The sequence below is a fragment of the Ursus arctos genome, unplaced genomic scaffold, assembly GCF_023065955.2.
Source record: "Ursus arctos isolate Adak ecotype North America unplaced genomic scaffold, UrsArc2.0 scaffold_19, whole genome shotgun sequence".
NCBI classification, from domain to species: domain Eukaryota; kingdom Metazoa; phylum Chordata; class Mammalia; order Carnivora; family Ursidae; genus Ursus; species Ursus arctos.
The window spans coordinates 393,921-412,341 of NW_026622863.1; the positions used below are offsets into that span (position 1 = coordinate 393,921).

Here is an 18,421-nt window from a genome sequence, read left to right on the forward strand (position 1 = left end):
ACAACAAAGACCCCATTCTTCTGCCTCCCTCAGCCCCCTAGCCCCAAGCAGGCTTAGCAAGGAAGACCAGATGGCAAACAAGCATGCCTTTACAGAAACTGCTAGAATAGGGTCCTCAACCCCTCCCTGCTGTCAGATACCCAGGAAGAGATGCTAAGGCTGGCTCCTCATCATTTCTCCCAGAACCTCTGCACACAACACCAGGACCACTGCCCACAATGATGCAGACATTCACTTCCTGCTGAGGGACCTGCCTGGCTCAAGACTAGGAATCTTGGTCTAACAGCCCAGAGGAGCCTCCTACCTGGGGCCCCACTTGAGGGGAAGCTTGGCTGAGGTGGGGGGCCCAACCCAGGCCCTACAGGGTTGACATCTGCAGGAGGCTGGGCCATGTCCATGCTGGGCAGTGTCTCGGTCTCAGCTGGAGCTGTGGTTGCTTTGCCCTGGGAGCTCTGAGGGGCAGCCCCAGTGGGGTTGGACCCCCGATGCTGTGTGAGCCACGGGGCCATCTCCTTGTCCCATGTCCACTTGACTGCCAATGCACTGTCCAGCAAGAGGGCCCCGCAGCTGGAGTCGGCGTCCATGGTATAGTCGTGGCCCTGGTCACAGCCCCACACGGCTTGGATAACACCACAGTACTCGGAGGACAGTGTCCTCTGGAGGTTAGGCAGGGCCCCACAGCTGGTTGCGTGTCCATGCACCCATGCCACCAAGTCACGTAGGCCCTGGGGGCTCGAAGTGATCAGGTCCACTGAGGAAAGGCACAGAAACACCATACCCATGGTGCCAGTCAGCACCCAGCCCACCTCGAGCCTACCCACGCACCACACACCAGGGGCACACTCACCCAGACACGCTCCCTCCTCTGCCCCTGGTGGGGGTTGGGCACCAACCCTGCAAAGGATCAGCATGGCCATGAGTGGGGCTAGCAGTGAACAAGATGCAGGCTCACCAGATCGCTTTCATAGGCCGCCTCTCCCATATGCAGTCTGAAACTTCTCTTCCAAGGGCTGTCTCCTGTCTCCTTACACTCAGAACCTTTCGTGGCCCTCACCTCCCCCAAGCATGTCTGTCCATATCCCTCACACCAGTCACACTGGTGCTCACACATGTCTGCTGCTCTAGGCATGATGCATCTCCCACTGCAGAGGCTCCCCCCAGCACTCCCTGTACCTAGAACAGCCCCAGCATGCAGGGTGCTTGGCCCCTGAATGCCCACCAAATGAATGAAGGAGGAACACCTACTTTGTGCAAGTCTTCCGGTGACCAGTCGGGGAGACATTGACTCTCTGCAGGAAGGACTTGAGGAGGCCATGGCACTGGTAGAACTGGGTGTGGCAGTTCTTGCAGACAAACTGAGACAGAGCTGGGTCCTGGTGGACAGCCACCCCCAGCAGATGCTGGAAGTCCCTGATGAAAACTCGCTCCCCTGGGGGTGGTCTGTCTGAGCTCTGCCCAGGTGCCCTGCTAGAAATGCTGCGGAGACTCCGTGAGGAGAACTTCCCATGGCAGAGGCGACAGTGCCCCATGGCAAGAGCCCGGCCTGTTCCTGAGCAAGCACAGGAGACATTAAGTGAGCTGGTGAGGCTGCTCGCCACACAGGGCATGGAAGACACAAGCTCCTAGGAAGCAAGCAACATGGCCCCAGGGGAGATGAGGCCCATGCTCTGCTGTCCTCCCAGCTCACTGAGCAGAGAAGAACCCCCCTCCCCCCGTGGAGCTTCCCCATATATACTCCTTAAACACAAGCCCACGCCTGGGCCAAAGGCAGGGCTCTGACTCTGGGCTCCCAGCTAAACATAAAACCTTTTGGGAGCTGTGCTCAATGGAGGGCCTTATGGTCCAGAAAACCTTTCAGAGAATCCTAAGTGCTTCTACAACAAGGCCAGAATTACCCTGATAACAAAACCAGGGAAGGACACCACAAGAAAAGAAAATTAAAGGCCAAATTCCCTGGCAAACACAGCTGCCAAAACCCTCACCAAATCATTAGCAAACCAAATTCAACAATACACTAAGAAGCTCGTACACCATGATCCAGTGGGATTTATTCCAGGGGTGCAAGGATGGTCCAACACCCACAAACCAATCAATGTGATACATGTTAACAAAGGGTGCAAATCATACGAGCATCGCGATAGATGCAGCAAGTTTCTGATAAAATTCAATGCCCATCACGATAAAAACCGAACAAAGTAGGTATAGAGGAAATGTACCTTAACATAACGAAGATCACAGAAAACAAGCCCATAGCTAACATACACACAAGTGACAAGCAGAAAGCTTTCCTCTCAGGTTAGGAACAAGGTAAGGATGCCCACTCTCATCACTTTTCTTCAACATAGTACCGAAAGTCCTAGCCAGAGCAATGAGGCAAGAAAAATAAGAAATATCCAAACAGGAAAATAAGAAGTAAAAAACTGTCTCTGTTTGCAGATAATACGGTATTATATATGGAAAACACTAAAGACTCCATCAAAAGACTCTAAAAATGCTAAGAATGAAAATCTGGAAAAGTTGCAGGACACAAAATAAATAATAAACTATCAGAAAAAGAAATTAAGAAACCAATCCCACTTACAAATGCATCAAAAAGAATAAAATGCCTATGAATAAATTTAACAAAGAGGTGAAAAACCTATATGCTGAAAACTATAAAACATCGATGAAAGAAACTGAAGACTCAAACAAATATTCTGTGCTTGGGGACCAGAGTACCATCGACACGTTCGTGCTGCCCAAAGCCATCTACAGAGTCAGTGCCATCCTGATCAAACGAATATTCTGCGCTTGGGGACCAGAGTACCGTCGACACGTTCGTGCTGCCCAAAGCCATCTACAGAGTCAGTGCAATCCTGATCAAAATTCCAGTGGCATTTTGCACAAAAATAGAACAATCTTAAAATTTATATGGAACCACAAAAGACCCAAAATAGCCAAAGCAATCTTGAGAAAGAACAAAGCCAGAAATATCATACTTCTTGATTTCAAACTATATTACAAAATTACAGTAACCAAATATGTATACTATAGTAATGACATAAAAATAGAAAGGTTGATGCAACAGAAGAGAGAGCCCAGATATGAACCCATGCATATGTGTGGTCAATTAATTTACAACAAAGGAGGCAAGAATATACAATAGGGAAATGACAGTCCCTTCAATAAATGGGTCTTGGAAAACTGGACAGCCACATGCAAAAGAATGAAACTAGGCCCTCACCTAAATCATAAACAAAAATAAACTCAAAATGGATTAAAGATCTAAATGTGAGACCTAAAACCATAAAACTCCTAGAAGAAAACACCGGCAGTAAATTCCTTCTCCTCAGTCTTGGTGATGATTTTTTGGATTCAACACTGAAAACAAAGGCAACAAAAGCAAAAAATAAACAAGTAGGACTACATCAAACTAAAATGCTTTTGTACTGCAAAGAAAACCCCTATTGATGAAACGAAAAGGCGACCTACTGAATTTGGGAAAATATTTGCCAATCATATACCTGATAAAGGATTAATGTCTAAAATATGTAAAGAACTAATACCACTCAAACGCAAAAACACAATCCAATTAAAAAACAGGCAGCCAAGGGGCACCTGGGTGGCTTAGTCGTTAAGCGTCTGCCTTCGGCTCAGGGCGTGATCCCAGGGTCCTGGGATTGAGCCCCATATCGGGCTCCCTGCTCCGCTGGGAAGCCTGCTTCTTCTTCTCCCACTCCCCCTGCTTGTGTTCCTTCTCTCGCTGGCTGTCTCTCTGTCAAATAAATAAATAAAATCTTTAAAACAAAACAAAACAAAACAAAACAAAAACAGGCAGCCGGGGAGCCGGGTGGCTCAGTCAGTTAAGTGTCTGACTTGACTTTGGCTCAGGTCATGATCTCAACGTTGTGGGATCAAGTCGAGCACCGGGATCCCTACTCAGCGGGGAGTCTGCTTGTCTCCCTGTCCCTCTGCTCGCTCTCTGTCCCTCTCTCAAATAAATATATCTTAAAAAAAAAAAAAAGCAGATCTAAACAGCTGTTTTTCAAGAGAAGACATACATACAGATGGCTAACAAGTGTACAAGTGCCCCACATCACTCATTATCAGGGAAATGCAAATCAAAACCACAAAGAGCTATCGCCTCACGCCTGTCAGGATGACTATTATCAAAAAGACAAGAAATAACGAGTGTTATGAGGATGTGGAGAAAAGGGAACCCTTGGGCACTGTTGGTGGGAATGTAAATTGGTACACCTTCCACGAAGGTTCCTCAAAATACTAAAAATAAAACTACCAAGGGTGCCTGGGTGGTGCGGCAGGTTGAGAGTCTGACTCTTGGTTTTGGCTCAGGTTCATGATCTTGGGGTCACGGATATGGAGCCCAGTGTCGGGCTCCCTGCTCAGCTGGGAGTCAGCTTCTCTCTGTGCCTTTGCCTTTGCCTCTGCCCCTCCCCCTGTTTGAGTTCTCTCTTTCTTGCAAGCGCATGTGCGCTCTCTTTCAAATCAATCATTTAAAAAATAAAAACAAAACTACCATTTGACCCAACAATTCAACTTCTGGGCATTTATTCAAAGGAAATGAAAACACTAACTCAAAAACATACATACACTCCCATTTTCATTGCAGCATTACAAGAGTCAACGTGTGGAAACAACCTATTAATTAATGCACTGATTAATGCACAAAAAAAGTGAAGCGGGGGTGCACACGTGCGCTCTCTCTCGCGCGCACACACAAACACACAGACACAATGGAGTATTATTCAGCCATAAAAAGGACATCCTGCCATCTATGACACCACAGACGGACCTTGATAATATTATGCTAAATGAAATAAGTCAGAGATGTATAATATTACATGTGTAATATAAAAAAAGGAAAAACACCACCACCACCACCAACAACAACAACCCAGAACCTCAGAGAGAGAAGACTGGCGGTGGCCAGAAGGGGACGGCAGGGAAGAGTGGGATGGAGAGGATGGTCAAAGGCACAAATTTCCGGTGATAAGCTAAGTCCTGGTGATGTATGCTGTACAGCATGGTGACTACAATTAGTGTAAAGTGCTTACAAGTTCTCAACCAAGAAAAAAATCCGCCACCGTGTGATGACAGATGGGACCTAGACTCAATGTGGCGATTCCCGCACAACAGATGTCAAATAGCCAGTCGTCAGTACGTTGCACACCCCAAACGAACACAGGGTCACACGCTAACTACAGAGAAAATTTTTAAGTAAACACATGGCTTCGCAGCTACGGAACTTCATCCTCCTCACACCGTGCTCCAAGACCAGCCGTGGAGACGCCTCCGGTCGGCGTCGCGTAGACGCTGACCCTCCCTCTCTGCCTCCAGGGGGGCAGCCAGGTCCCCAGCGGGCACAGTACCACCCCCCGGAGGCCACGGGCACGCGCACCCAGGGAGCACCAGCCAGGCGCGGGCCTCCCGCCCGGAACCCACTGGGTTCTGTTCTCACCAAGACCCAACGCAAAACCAGCGAGTCAGGTGCGGCCGCTGCCCCTCCAGCCGAGACCCCTCCGGCCGCAGCCCCTCCAGCCGAGACCCCTTCCGGACGCTGCCCCTCCAGCTGAAGCCCCTTCAGTCCTAATGACTTAACGATGGCCCGTGGGCACCAGCGGGTCAGCCGCCTTGCCAAACAGCACCCCGAGCGGGCCGCCCTCGGCCCTCGCCCGCCCCACCCCCGCCCCCGGCGCCCCGGCCGGACCCACCTGCCTCGTCTGCGCCGTCCTCGCCCGGGTCCCCGCGGGCCCGCGCCAGGCCCCAGCCCAGCCGCGCCGCCACCAAGGCCGCGGCCTCGTCCACGCTCGGCCCGCTGCGGGCCGGACGGCCTCGGGTCCGGCCGCTGCCGCCGCCGCCGGAGCCCCCGCGCGGCCCCGTCGCCCCAGGCGACAGGAAGCGACCGAGCCGGTCCCGCTTCATGGCGGCGGCCGCAGTTACAGCCCGGCCCCGGCGCTCGGGCCCACTCGGCCCCGCTCGGCTCCACTCGGCCCTATTCGACCCGGCTCGGCTCCGCTCGGCCCTATTCGACCCGGCTCGGCTTCGCTCGGCTCCGCTAGGCTGCGCTCGGCCCTGCGGTGTACGCTGGGCCCGGCCTCTGGGCCCGGTTCCGTCCTGCTTGGCCCAGAGCCTCGCGCGTCCGCTCCGCTGGACGGTGCGCGTCCGTTTCCGCTCGACGCCGCCGCTGGGCCCCGTTCAGCTCCCTGGAAGCGGGGCGGGGCGAAGCAAGGAGGGGCGGGCGGGGCGATGACGGAGGGGCGGGCCGGCGAAGGGAAAGACCAGGAGAGGGGGCAGGGGCGGCACGGCCAACGGCCCAGGCGCTTGGCATGTCACAGACGTCGAGAGCGGGTGCCGACTGGTACACTTACGCGCTCGCAGCTACTGCGTGAAGCTACGTGACGGCACCGCCGCCCCTCCAGCCTCGGGAGCTCAGCGCAAGGAGCGGCGGAGCCGGGGCCACCGGAAGTGCAGCCGCGCCGGCCCCGCCCCTTCCGGCGGTCCCCGTCTCGGGCGGCGCCAGCTCCCGCGCAGGCTGCGTTCCGGTCTCCGGGCCGCCTGTCCCGCCCTCGGCCGCCGGCGCCGCCGCTGCCGCCGCCGTAGCCACGGCCTCCCCAGCCCGGCGCCATGGCCGCTGCGGCCGGGGACGGCGCGGTGAAGCCGCTGCAGTGCGCCATGAAGCTGGCCAACGGCGCCATCGAACTGGACACCGGCAACCGGCCCCGGGTGAGGCGACACAAAGCGAGGCGGGGGCGGGGGCCGCGGGGGCCCCAGGCGCCCCCAGTGCGGCAGCCTGCCGGGGACCGGGGGCGGGGGCGCCGTCCCGGACTCCTCCGGCGGCTCCGGGGGCGCGGGGCGCGGGCGTCGGCTGCGACCTTGGACAGCTCCCAGCGCTCTCCGGGCCTGTTTTCCGTCTGCGAAGACGGGAATTAGAACCGGGTTTATCTGTAAGGGATTCGAGAAGCAGCCCTCCAAAATCTAGTTGGCCAGCAATTCCCTTTGTGGTGCGTGTTTTTCTGGGAAGACACTGTAGCTTTAGTCGGATTCCCCAAAGGGGCAGAATCCCGAAGGGTTAACTGAGGCGCATTGGTGAAGCGTCTTTCCAGCCGCGCCGGTGGGGAAGGCAATGCGGGCAGGGTAGCGTGGCTTGTGACGAGAGTGGGTGTCAATCCAGAGGGTGGCGGCCGGCTGGAAAAGCAGGCTGAGCCACCGCGGACTACCCACGGACAGGAGGGGCCGCCTATGCCCCGTTAAAGCATCCTGCTTCCTCCGTGTGCTGCTTTCCCAAGTCAGGTTTCTAGGACCGCAGGTGCCCCCACAGGCCAGAAATCCTTTCTGGAATCCATTTTATCCTTACCTCGGAGCTGTAGACCTCAAGAAGGTTAATTTGAGACCCGAGATGCCACAAGATGTCATGCGGTAGTTCCAAGTGCCTTGTGCTCTGACTCGGAACCCTGAAGACGGTCAGACCCTGGAAAGCGGCAATATTCTGGTGTTGGAGATTGCGGCGTGCTCAGGGGGTTCAGGAGAGGGATTTCCCAGAACCCAAGCCAGAAAGTGATTCTGAGATTTGCAACATCAGTCCCTCAGTAACCTCCCAGGAAAGTTGTTTCTTTTTTAAGCCATTGACTAAAGAGCCCCTGAGTTGCCCAGGAAGGAAACTTGTTGCAGAGTAAACTGGGACAGCGACTGTGAGGGCTTCTTTTCCTGGCGCGCTCTGAAGGAGAATCTCAGTTCTTCCTGTGCTGGGGACAGGCAGTGAGCGGGGGGAACGGGTGTCCAGCTGGGCACTGTTTCCCTTCAAGGCAAGAGAAGAGGGTTACTATCTGTGCAGGACGTTACTGAGCACCTGGAGGGACTACCAGCTAACTACCTCAGGCTCCACGTCTCAGGTGACATTCAGGAGATGAGCAAGCACCGTGTCTATGTCTCCCACAAGAGCACAAGGCAGGCATGGTGGAAGTGTTTGCCCCTCCTGGCCTGACCCCTGCCATTTCTCTTCCCGGCGCACAGGAGGCGTATGCAGAATACCTGAGGAGCGTCCACTACATCTCCCAGGTGCTGCTGGAAGAAGTGGAAACCACCAAAGGTACCGCTCTCAGCTTCACCACTCTTCCTGTGCCGAACAAATGACGGACAACTTAGCCTTGGTGGCTCTCAGGCCTGGGGCGTCCTGTGTCCTACCCATTGGTTGTTAGCAGAAGGTGGATGGGTGAGCACTCAGCATGAGCTGTCGTAGTGTGATGTGGGAGCAGGAAGGGATGGGTGCTGTCAGGGGATGGAAAGGGGATGGGGCATAACCAGAGACTGGACATTGAAAACCAGCCCAGGAAGGAGTGAGCTGCAGAAAGGTCAGGGACTGGGGGCAACACTCCCAGCAGAGAGATGTGCAAAGGCCCTGAGATGATAGTGGATGCGGGCTACAGGAGAGTGTAGGTGCAACTGGGGCAGTCATGGCCTTGGGTGGAACTGGGGTCGTTCTGTTGTAAGGGGAAGGTTGTAGAGGCTTTGTGGGAGGGAGGCCAGCATGGAAGCAGAGCCTCCAGGAGGCTCCCGCAGTGAGGACAGCCGTGATAGGACCACTTGGAGATGGAAGGAGTGAAGGGCTTGGGGATGTTCTTTAAAGGTGGACCTCACAGATTTGCTGGAGGGGGTGGTGAGCCACTGTTTGGTGGGGCAGGGGGGTAACAATGAACTTCTGGGGGAAACAGTAAGATGCAGAGGGGTGGTCCAGGGTGGCAGGAGCAGACTCGTGTGGGAAGAACAGAAAGCTCCATTATGAGTATGTTGGGCTTGAGGTGCTGAGTGCCCTGCTGGGTGTGGGACCACACTGGTTGGGGAGAGGTGGCAGTCACCAGAATCAGAGCTGCCCCAGAGAGGCTGAGCTTAGCAGAGCTCTGGGCACTCCAAGATTGAGGGCTGGGAGGAAGGCACAGCAGTATACCTGGGGCGGGGGGTGTTCTAGAAGAGAGAGATGCTAAGAGGTCGAGGAGCCCTCAAGAGAAGGGCTCGACATGAGAGTATAAGCGAGGGGAGTTTCAGTGGGAGTCAGAGGGCTAAAATAGGATGCAGTGAGAGGCCGGCTGTAATGGGAGCAGTAGGTGGGTCAGAAACTACGGCTGGTGGGGTCCGGGAAAGAATGTTGAGTGGCGGCTTGTATCTGCTGATGGGAGTGATCCCCAGAGGAGGGAATGCAGAACAGAAGGCCCGGGGATGTGCCAGGGGTGGGGTCAAGCACAGCCAGAGGGCAGGAAATAGGTGGTAGAGTTGTCTCTGTGAAATGGTCCGTGGTCACTACAAGGCCCACGTTGAGGAGGGGCTGTAAGTACAAGGAAAGTGCTTGCTGAGAAAAGGCCTGGTTAGGGAGGAAGGGGTGGGGGGAGATCCGATGGTCCAGCCAGGATGACAGCACAGTCAGATGCTGGGCTGGCCAAGCTCAGAGCCCACACAGCATCAAGAAGTAAACGCCCAGCAGATGATCAGAAATGAGGAGGAGGGGTGCCTGGGTGGCGCAGTCGTTGAGCGTCTGCCTTCAGCTCAGGGCGTGATCCCGGCGTTCTGCGATCGAGTCCCACATCAGGCTCCTGGGCTAGGAGCCTGCTTCTTCCTCTCCCACTCCCCCTGCTTGTGTTCCCTCTCTCGCTGGCTGTCTCTCTGTCACATAAATAAATAAAAACTCTTTCAAAAAAAAGAAAGAAATGAGGAGGAGATGAGGTGACCTAGAGGTCAGAGGTGAGGAGGGGCCGGGGTGACCCAGGAGGAAGAGATGAGGAGGGGGATGGGCTTGCAGAGGGATCAGAGATGAGGAGAGGATGGGCTTGTCCTTGTTTTTATCTCAGCAAGAATCTGTCTAGCGATAAAGGCGATGGTGACCAGCTTCCTTGTCTCTTGATCCCCAGAAGGTGGAGACACTGTGGCCCCGGACACCTCAAAGATGCTGAAACTGGCTGAGCAGTGTCTGGAGAGGGCCCAGTCGACAGCTGCCAAGCTCGGTGGGTCTCCAGCAGATTTCCCTAGGGCATTCCCCCACAAGTCTGCATCTCTGTGGAACATTGGACTCCATGGTACCCCTTGCTTATGTACGTCTTGCAGGGAAAACACACCTGAAGCCAGCCATGCCCACAGCTGCTCCTGGCCCCTCCTCTACCAGCCGACATCGCCGGGTATACTCGGATGAAGGGGGGAAACTATCTCCGTTCCTGCCGCCTGAGATCTTCCAGAAGCTTCAGGTGGTAGAGTCACAGAGTTCTAAGAAGTAAGAGGGGGCACAAGGGAAGGTGGGCTGAGCCTGGGTTCGAAGTACAGGCAAAGTGAGCTCACCACAATGGTTTTAGTTAAAATGGGTCCGAGTATGGAAACAGACTTGTGGCTTGACAAAAACAGATGCAGATCGCTTCTGGACAGAAGCACGTGCACGAATGACATGCAGTCAGAGATAAGCAAGCACAGAAAGAAAACAGAAACTTAGAGAGTAAGAGCAGAAACAGCATGTAAGTATTCAGGGGCAGCTAGCAAAACCCCATGCTCTCTACATTTACAGAAGTGAAAAGCACATTTGATAACAGTGCCAGGGGACAAAAAAAAACATAAAATCTGACCCAGCAAGTAAAGAGCCAAGTAGAAAGAAAATGAAAACTATAATACCGAAATTGTTTCTAAAACTTAACTGAAAACAATAATGACAAATTACGTCATGCAGCAAAAGTCCACACGTGCACATAAAAATGAGCGGTTGATTTTATAACAGAGCAGACATAGTTGTGGAAAGAATGAGTGAACTGGTTAAAGGGTCAATAGATCCCCAGAATAAGTCAAAAGAGGGGGAGAGAAAAAAGAAAGTGAGAGAGGGATCGAAGATCTAACACAAAATTATTGGAGTTCCGGAAAAAGAAAAGAAAGAAAGCAGGAGAGGCATTATATGAAGAGCTAACAGGGTCTGAGTTTCTGGAACTGAGACAACACCGTCAGTCAGAAGAATCTGCACTAGGACAGACAAGGCCCGGCTCCTCCTGGCCCTGCTGCTACAGGCCTTGGGGGCCACTGCCACTGAGAGGTTCCAGGCACCTCACTCCTGCATGTGCAGTTTTGGGGCAGGACCAGGCACAAGACTTCCATCCCAGCACAAATTTTTCCTCAGTTGGACTCCTCACAACTGACCCTCTCCCACCATGAAAGCATGAAGACCTGTGAGGCCAAAAGTCTTGCTAGGGGGCGGGGGGTAGCTTTTGGTGACTGTTTCTACCAGGCAGACATGGTTCTCTCTTTAATGGGTGGCAAGCTCATCTAGTTGTTTGACTCACACGATGCCTTTAAAAGGTTTCACATTCTTGGCCAAACATGCATAACTGATCTGTAAAAAGCACAATGTCCAGCTTCTCTTGAAAAATCAGAACTCTTAGCAATTGCAGGTCCTGGTCAGCAGGGCAGAGGTCTCCAGTCCACCCCAGACCTCCTCCCTCCTTTTCATTTCCTGCCTGCCCCCATGACCACCTGCTCACCTTCTGGTCTCAGGGTACAGTCAGGAAGGGTCCTCAGGTCACCAGAGCATTCCAGAGCTTCCGAGGCCTGGACAGCAGCTCTTCACTATTTCCAGGGAGCTGACACCTCTAGAGGAGGCCTCTCTGCAGAATCAGAAGCTGAAGGCCGCCTACGAGGCACGGATGGCCCGTCTGGACCCCAGCCAGGCCATGCAGAAGACATCCCTGGTGAGCAGGTCCCAGGGAGGGTCTGGGTCGGTGGTGGAAGAGAAATAAGCCTTATCTTCTCCTTCCCTTGCAGACCCTGTCCCTGCAGCGGCAGATGATGGAGAACCTTGTGATCGCCAAAGCCCGGGAGGAGACAGTATCCTTTCCCCTCTGTCCCTGGTGTCCCAAGCTGAGGGAGGAGGGGGTGAGGTGGGAAGTGAAGGTGCCAGCGTTGGGGTGGGGACAGAATTCGTCCAGCTTCAGAGAGGCATGTGCTGGAGGGACGGCTCCTGCTCTGCCTGCCTCTGCACAGGCCCTCTTATTCCTCTTAGCACCCACGGGCTCCCCTCCAACCTTCCAGGCAGCTAGGGCTTGCTTCATTCCCTGAGTGAGCACCAGTCTGCAGGCCACCGCCTCCTCTGCGCCGCGTGGCCTGACCGTACCTCCCAGATGCCCAGGGACTCAGTGCAGGCAAGTGGGGGGCCGCCCCACCACACACGGCCTTGACTCTGCTGCCCCAGCTGCAGAGGAAGATGGAGGAGCGCCGGCTACGGCTCCAGGAGGCAGCCAACAGGTGTGTCTCCTCCCACTGGCCTGGGGACAGCTGAGTGGACTGGTGGGGACTTCCGCCCCCACCCCCCCAGCCCTGAGGCTCCCAGCCTTGTCCTTCTCCCCAGGAGGTTCTGCAGTCAAGTCGCCCTGACCCCGGAAGAGCGGGAGCAGCGGGCCCTCTATGCCGCCATCCTTGAGTACGAGCAAGACCATGTGAGTGCCAGGAGCTGCGGGTGGGGCTGTCACGGGTTGCTGTTCCCAGGGCCTGTTGGCATTGGGTCTTCCCTACGTCCCCGGGGGGCACGAACAGTGTGGCGTTGGTCTCCTGGGGTGCAGCCTTGGTGGGGAAGGACGCAAGGACCCAGCCATGCTCTCCAAAGTCTCCTGCCCTGCAGGAGTGGCCGAAGCACTGGAGGGCCCAGCTCAAGAAGAGCCCAGGGGACCTGTCGCTAGTGACCAGCCTGGTGTCCCACCTGCTCAGGTACCAGGGCCTTCTGCCCCCCTACCTCCTGGTTGGCCCTGACGTCAGGCAGACGAAAGGATCAGAAAGGAAAGGGACAGAGGAGGAGATCGGGGGTGGCTGTACGGGGTGCCCACAGGCTCCCTCGGAAGGGCTGGGGTTGCAGACATCCCATCCAGCCGCCCTCATGGTCTTTGAGCAGCTGCCTTCTACCTTCTCAGAGGGGTGGGTCAGACTTTATCTGCCACATTCACTCATAAGGAAGCTGCAAGAGTCACTCCTCTGAAATGTGGCCGGTGGGGCATGGTAGGCAGGTGGCCAGCAGGTGAGGGTGTGGCCACAGCGCTGCACCCCCACCCTCTTCCTGTGCTCGCAGCATTCCCGACCACCCCATCTCGCAGCTCCTGAAGAAGCTTCAGTGTGCAGTGTACTGGGCGCTGTACCCCATCGTGAGCAGGGGCGCCGTGGGTGCTGCTTCTGCCCCGGGATGCTGCTCCTTGCCCCTGGACGCCGACGGGCTGCTGGCTCCTGGAAGCCGGCGGCTCCGGCCCTCGCAGAGCCTCTACTGCATGCTGTCCCCAGCGGAGCCCAGCCTGGCCCCGCAGCCCCCGGATGGCACCCACGCCAGTCCCCCTACGCCCCCTCCCCACACCGCCCCCCCAGACAGAGGGCCGGACAGCAGCCCTGCTGGGCCTCCCTCACCCTCGACGCACAGCTTGACCAGTGTGCAGGGCAAAGACAGCTCCTTTGAAGACCTCGAACACTTCTTGGCTACTTCTGAGGGGTGGGGCCGGGGGCGTGGGAGGCCACCTGAGCCCCAAACAACGGGGGTGAAGAAGGAGCCGCTGCTGGAGCAGCTGAAGAGCACTGTGAAGGACATACACAACGCCATCGGTGAGGGCCAGCGTGCCCAGCGTGCCCGCAGGACGGGTGGGCGGGGGGAGGGGGCGGCTCCAGCTCTGAAGCCTGTGCCCCACGAAAAGCTTTTCACAGGGCTGCATGGGCCCTGGGGAGGACAGGCTCCTCTGGTTGGTGGCAGCCAGGCTTGATCTGCAGAGCCTGCTCTGTCCACCCTTCTCTGGGGCAAACTCCGTGTTTAGCAGACAGGAGGGAAGCCTGCTCTGAGAGCAGCTGGGGCCGGCTGTGGGCCCAAGGTCTCCCCCACCACCGGCTGTCTGCTCACTGGGCTGCACCAGGAAGTGCAGCCTGGTCCATTCCAGCCTTCTGTTTGGGGAAGGGTCTACTGTCAGATCCTCTGGCCTCCAGGTGGTCCTGGCTGGCCCACAGGGTTGGACTCGGGTCGTTCCAAACCAAGGACCATCAGGTGTGTGCAGCCTGGTGGTGACAATGGCCTTTTCCATTTTGAGAATAGTGTGTGGATTCCCTAAGGGTCAGCGCCTAGGGTAGCTGGTGACTCCCAAGTCCCTTCCAAGGAGGAAGGCTTTCAGAGTTTTCTAAAAACCAGTGAGGGAGTCCCAACAGGGGACTTGGAATGCCTTCTGAGGTCACCTGGATGGGTCTCCCATCTCCCCAGGCCTCAGGTCTTGTTTTAAATACACATCTAAAGTTCTTGCAGGTTCCCACAGAACAAACTCCTTCAGAAAGAGGCTTTCCTTTGCCTTTCTCAGCCTGTCTTAGTTCCTCAGGGGAGCTGGGCATGATTCTGGGGGCTTCTAGGTGCACGGACCCCAGGCCCCATGGACACAGAAGCGGGGAGCTTGAGAGGGATGTGGAGGGGGGTTCAGACAGAGCCCCACCCCACGAGCCAGAACACTGGCGCTGTCCATACTGAGCTGGCTCTAGGAGGGTGGGAGAGGAGGGGGCAGGAGTGGGGCCCACTTGGGCACCCCAGGCTGGCTGGGGATGACCTCCAGGGGCTGCCAGCCTGGGGCTGGAGGGCCCAGCCGTCCCCACAGCGCCATTGTGCCGGCTCTGCTCCCGGCAGACAGGCTGCTCTCGCTGACCCTCCTGGCTTTCGAAGGCCTGAATACGGCCGCCTCCAAGGACCGATGCCTGGCCTGCATCGAGGAGCCCTTCTTCTCTCCACTGTGGCCCCTGCTCCTGGCACTTTATAGGTATGATCACAGTTCCAGTCCCCACAGGGCCTTCCACTCCATGACCGCTGGGGCACACTTCCCGCTGGTGCTTTACTCTTAGACCGCCCTCAGATACCTAATCCCCACCCCCCTCCCCGTGACTCAGGGGTATAGCTGGCTTTTCTAGCTCTGCCTCCATCCCTGGGACAGAGACTCCTGGGCAGCTGAGCCTGGCCTCTCTCTGTCCCAGGAGTGTGCACCGCCTCCGGGAGGCTGCCCTGAGCAGGAGCATGGAACTCTACAGGAATGCACCCCCAGCCACCATAGGCATTCCCAGGAAGCTCCTCCCCCGGGACTTGGAGGCCACAGGAGCCGGTGCCTACCCCTACCGTGCTGCAGCCCAGGAGCTGGGCTTGCTGGTCCTGGAGAGCTGCCCCCAGAAGAAGCTGGAGTGCATCGGTGAGGGGTTGCAGTTTGGAAGGACAGAAGAGGGAACATGGTCAGATAAGGTTGCATCCCAGAGGGTGACCGGAGTCTCTGTGTTTGCCCTGAGTTGCAGACCTCCTCCTGTCACGTGGGGGTGTGTCTCACGGGACATAAGGGGTGTGAGCGTACGACCTTCGGGAGGGAGCTTCTCAGCTCTGCCTAGCTACATGTGACATGACAGGGCTGGGTGCCTGAGAGTTGTGGACTCCGGGCTGTCCGGGGACCGGCTCCACTCAGCCCTCTCTTGACCTCACTCCTGTGCCACAGTGCGGGTCCTGCGGGTCATCTGTGCCTGTGCCGAGGACTACTACCGGGCCCAGGAGGCTGCCCCTGAGACCAGACCCCAGCTGGGTGCCGCAGCCATGTGAGTCCCAAAAGTGCACAGACTGGGGTGGGCACTGAGCATGTGGGGGACTGCCTGCAGAGGTCTGGGGGTGGAGAGAGCCCTCCCGTCCTGCCCCAAGCACCGGGACCTCAGGTTTCCGCCTGGATTCTGGGCCCCTGGGCCCCAGAATCCCTGCTGCTCCAGTGAGCTTTGCCGGGTTCATCGTCTAGGAGAGTACACATTTCCGCAGGGGCTCCAGCCCCCATGGGATGACGCCCTCCCACCCCTCTGGGCAGAGCTTCTTAGGAGTTAGGGACCACCTGGCTAACCTGTGAAACTTAGGGTTGCTTGTCCCAGAAGCATGTGCTTGGAGAAACAGCCCCAGCCTCAGTGAAGAGCTTGCTCCCTGTGCTAAGCCCCCAGACCTGGGGTTCCTGCATCATCCCTGCCCCCACTCTCCTGAGGTGAGGTAGGGGTCTTCTCTACCTGGATCTCTGAGGCCTGGTTCTATCTGTCTCATCTGAACCCTCCTGGGGCCAGCAGCCCCTTGCCGTGGCCTCCACTTGGGGCTTGCAGCTCCTCGGCACCTGCAGGGGCTCTGCCTGCTGCCACCCTGCCCCAGAGACCAGTGTTATAATGAAGACATCTGTCATTTGAACCTGGTGGGTTGGTTTTAGCACCTACCTACACCCCAGGGCCTGGGGGTAATGGGCAGGTAGAAGCCTGAGTTGAGCATGAGATCAGCAGGGAAGAGCTCCACCCAAGGAGAACGAAATGGATGCACCCCCAGCAATCCCAGGGCCAGGATACAGGACCTCAGCTGCAGGATTGGGGTGGAGGGCCCCCCTTCACCAGTTTGCCATGTGCTTCAGAGTGAGTAGCTGTAGGTGTAAGACGTCTAGGGCTGAACGTGTTCTGGGTCCCAGCTGCAGTCCCATGCTCCCTCTCTCCATTGGGTGCCTGAGGAGTGAGGACGGTGTCACACGTATGGTGGTTTACGTCCCTGCGGGTATGAGGTGCCTGGGGCGGTGAGGGCAGGGCCACGAGCAGGAGCTCACCACGTGTGAGGCCTTCCTGTTTGGTGTCATACTCAAGCCATAGTCTTTGTTCCCGTGCTCTTCCCAGAGACCACCAACCTGTGGGCCCCTTGGGCCAGGGTTCTGCGTGCCCTGCAAGGCCTCCCTTGGCACCTTTTTAGCTCCCCTAGATGCCTCTTGGGCATCTCAGGTGCCTGGCTCCGATCCCAGGTGTCAGCAGGCTGCCCGGGACGTGGGCCATCCCCTCCGTTGTCCCGCTCCCCAGGTGTGGGCAGGCTTGTAGGGCCAGCTTGTGAGGTTGAGGCTGCCCCCGTGCACTGTGGGGGTGTCCCCTTGTCCAGCCATGGGCTCTGCAGCACAGGGTTCCCATTCAGGGACAGCCTTGCTGCCTGTAGTGGCTGCCAACGCTGCTGACCTGAGTCCACTCCCAACTCCCCCACGCAGGCGGGCAGGAGGGGCACAGGGAGAGCAGCTGGCAAGCCCAAGACCACTCCAGAGGCCAAGCCGGGGGCTGCAGGGTTTTGGGGATTGAGTGGCCATACTGGCCCCCGGAGCCTACCCTGCCTCTACCCAACAGTGGTGCCGACGACCTGCTGCCCATCTTGTCGTTTGTGGTGCTGAGAAGTGGTCTCCCCCAGTTGGTGTCAGAGTGTGCTGCCCTGGAGGAGTTCATCCATGAGGGGTAGGAGGCCCCAGCTGGAGTTGGGCCAGCATGGGGGACTGGGCACATGCTCCCAGGTCAGGGGTCCACCTGTGCACATGGCTCATGGTCCCCTGTCCCAGCCCCTGCCCACCACCCCTTGCTCAGCATACTGCTTAAACAGGCACTGGGTGGGGGGGCATACCTTGAGCAGTATCTGCCTGGGCAGTGGGCTGTCCTCTAGCCCAGCCTCCCTGACACACCCCTGTGGGACCTCAGCGTCCAGGTCCTGCCCCATGAGGGCAGACACACCTTCCAAAGTGCTGGAGGCCTCCTTGCGTCCCCTGGAGGTGACGGGTGCTGCCTGTGCCCACCTCTACACAGGTACCTGATTGGAGAGGAGGGCTACTGCCTGACGTCACTACAGAGCGCCCTGAGCTACGTGGAGCTGCTGCCCCGGGGGGCCCTGGGCAAGTAGAGGAGGACGGGACCTACTGAGGACCATCCAGGGGTCACCTGCTCTGGGGCGGGGGCAGCAGGCTAGCTGTGGTGGGGCTCTGCAGCTCTCATACCTGTCCTAACCTGACATCTGCCCCCAGGGACTTGAGGAGACACCTCTGTTCGTCAGAGGACAGAGCGGAGCTGAAGCAGCTCCTAGGAAGGAGGCCCGTGAGAGGCTTTGTGCAGGAACACCAGAGCTATGGACTCCCCTGGGGCCTCTACACGTGTCCTCACAGCCCCAGCAACTCAACGATGGGGGGACCTTAGGCCTGGCAGAGGGCAGGTCTGGTTTCTCTCCCTTCCCCTCCCCGGTGTCAGCTCCAGGCCCAGTGTCTTGTTAGAGTCAAGAAGAGAGCCTGTCCCCACCCCCTGCCTCCCACCCAAGGCCTGGGGCCCCAGGTGGTTTGAAACTGTACTGTTTACTTATTGGGCACTGACCACTCCATTCTCCTCTGGAGCCCAGGCACCTCCAGGGCACCCGCCTGTGTCTGGGGCCTCTGAGCCACTCCGGCCCTTGGCACAGTAGGCATTGGACGTCCTGGGACCCCTGGCCGATTCCCATCCCTGCATGTCCCCTTCTGGGTCAATGTGAACCTGAGGGTCAGTGACTGCCTGCATCCCAGTGTCCACTCTGACTGTTACATGTCCCGGGCAGCCACTGACACAGCCAGAAATAAAGAGGTCACTGACGTCTCATGCTGCA

At 57.1% G+C, this 18,421-nt stretch overlaps 2 protein-coding genes across 8 annotated transcripts in view; one reads left to right on the forward strand and one right to left on the reverse strand.

The window, feature by feature from the left end:
- The window catches only part of ZNF276 (zinc finger protein 276), a 27,553-nt gene extending 21,084 nt beyond the window's left edge, over positions 1 to 6,469 (reverse strand). For 3 of the 5 annotated variants that reach the window (XR_008960081.1, XM_057314095.1, XM_026494557.4), the window contains exons 1-4: positions 5,712 to 6,362; positions 1,246 to 1,549; positions 848 to 894; positions 305 to 751 (exon numbers count right to left, since the gene is read on the reverse strand). Coding sequence is in view for 4 of the 5 variants with exons in the window: in XM_057314095.1 (XP_057170078.1) it covers positions 305 to 751; positions 848 to 894; positions 1,246 to 1,549; positions 5,712 to 5,922 (1,009 nt within the window). In the remaining variant the exon portion in view is untranslated. The other 2 variants (XM_057314096.1, XM_057314094.1) reach the window with 2 other exon arrangements.
- Positions 6,285 to 18,421, forward strand: VPS9D1 (VPS9 domain containing 1). Of its 3 annotated transcripts, XM_026494554.4 has the most exons (16): positions 6,285 to 6,723; positions 8,011 to 8,086; positions 9,897 to 9,989; positions 10,090 to 10,252; positions 11,591 to 11,702; positions 11,776 to 11,838; positions 12,203 to 12,255; positions 12,359 to 12,446; positions 12,629 to 12,714; positions 13,070 to 13,587; positions 14,639 to 14,768; positions 14,980 to 15,188; positions 15,483 to 15,579; positions 17,155 to 17,259; positions 17,602 to 17,687; positions 17,817 to 18,421. In XM_026494554.4, the coding sequence occupies exons 1-16, from the start codon at positions 6,625 to 6,627 to the stop codon at positions 17,822 to 17,824; spliced, it is 1,986 nt and encodes a 661-aa protein (XP_026350339.2). In that variant the 5' UTR covers positions 6,285 to 6,624; the 3' UTR covers positions 17,825 to 18,421. The 3 variants fall into 3 exon arrangements, with proteins under 3 accessions (XP_026350339.2, XP_026350338.2, XP_044238238.2); XM_026494553.4 differs by having other exon boundaries at positions 17,602 to 18,421; XM_044382303.3 differs by lacking the exons at positions 6,285 to 6,723; positions 8,011 to 8,086 and adding an exon at positions 8,099 to 8,209 and having other exon boundaries at positions 17,602 to 18,421.

What these genes read in the sequence shown, in the direction of transcription:
- VPS9D1 (XM_026494553.4), top strand. Translation starts at nt 6,625, where the DNA reads ATGGCCGCTGCGGCCGGGGACGGCGCGGTGAAGCCGCTGCAGTGCGCC. An exon ending in CTCCAGGAGGCAGCCAACAG is followed by an intron (nt 12,256 to 12,358) that starts GTGTGTCTCCTC and finishes CCTTCTCCCCAG; the next exon opens with GAGGTTCTGCAGTCAAGTCG. An exon ending in GAAGAAGCTGGAGTGCATCG is followed by an intron (nt 15,189 to 15,482) that starts GTGAGGGGTTGC and finishes CCTGTGCCACAG; the next exon opens with TGCGGGTCCTGCGGGTCATC.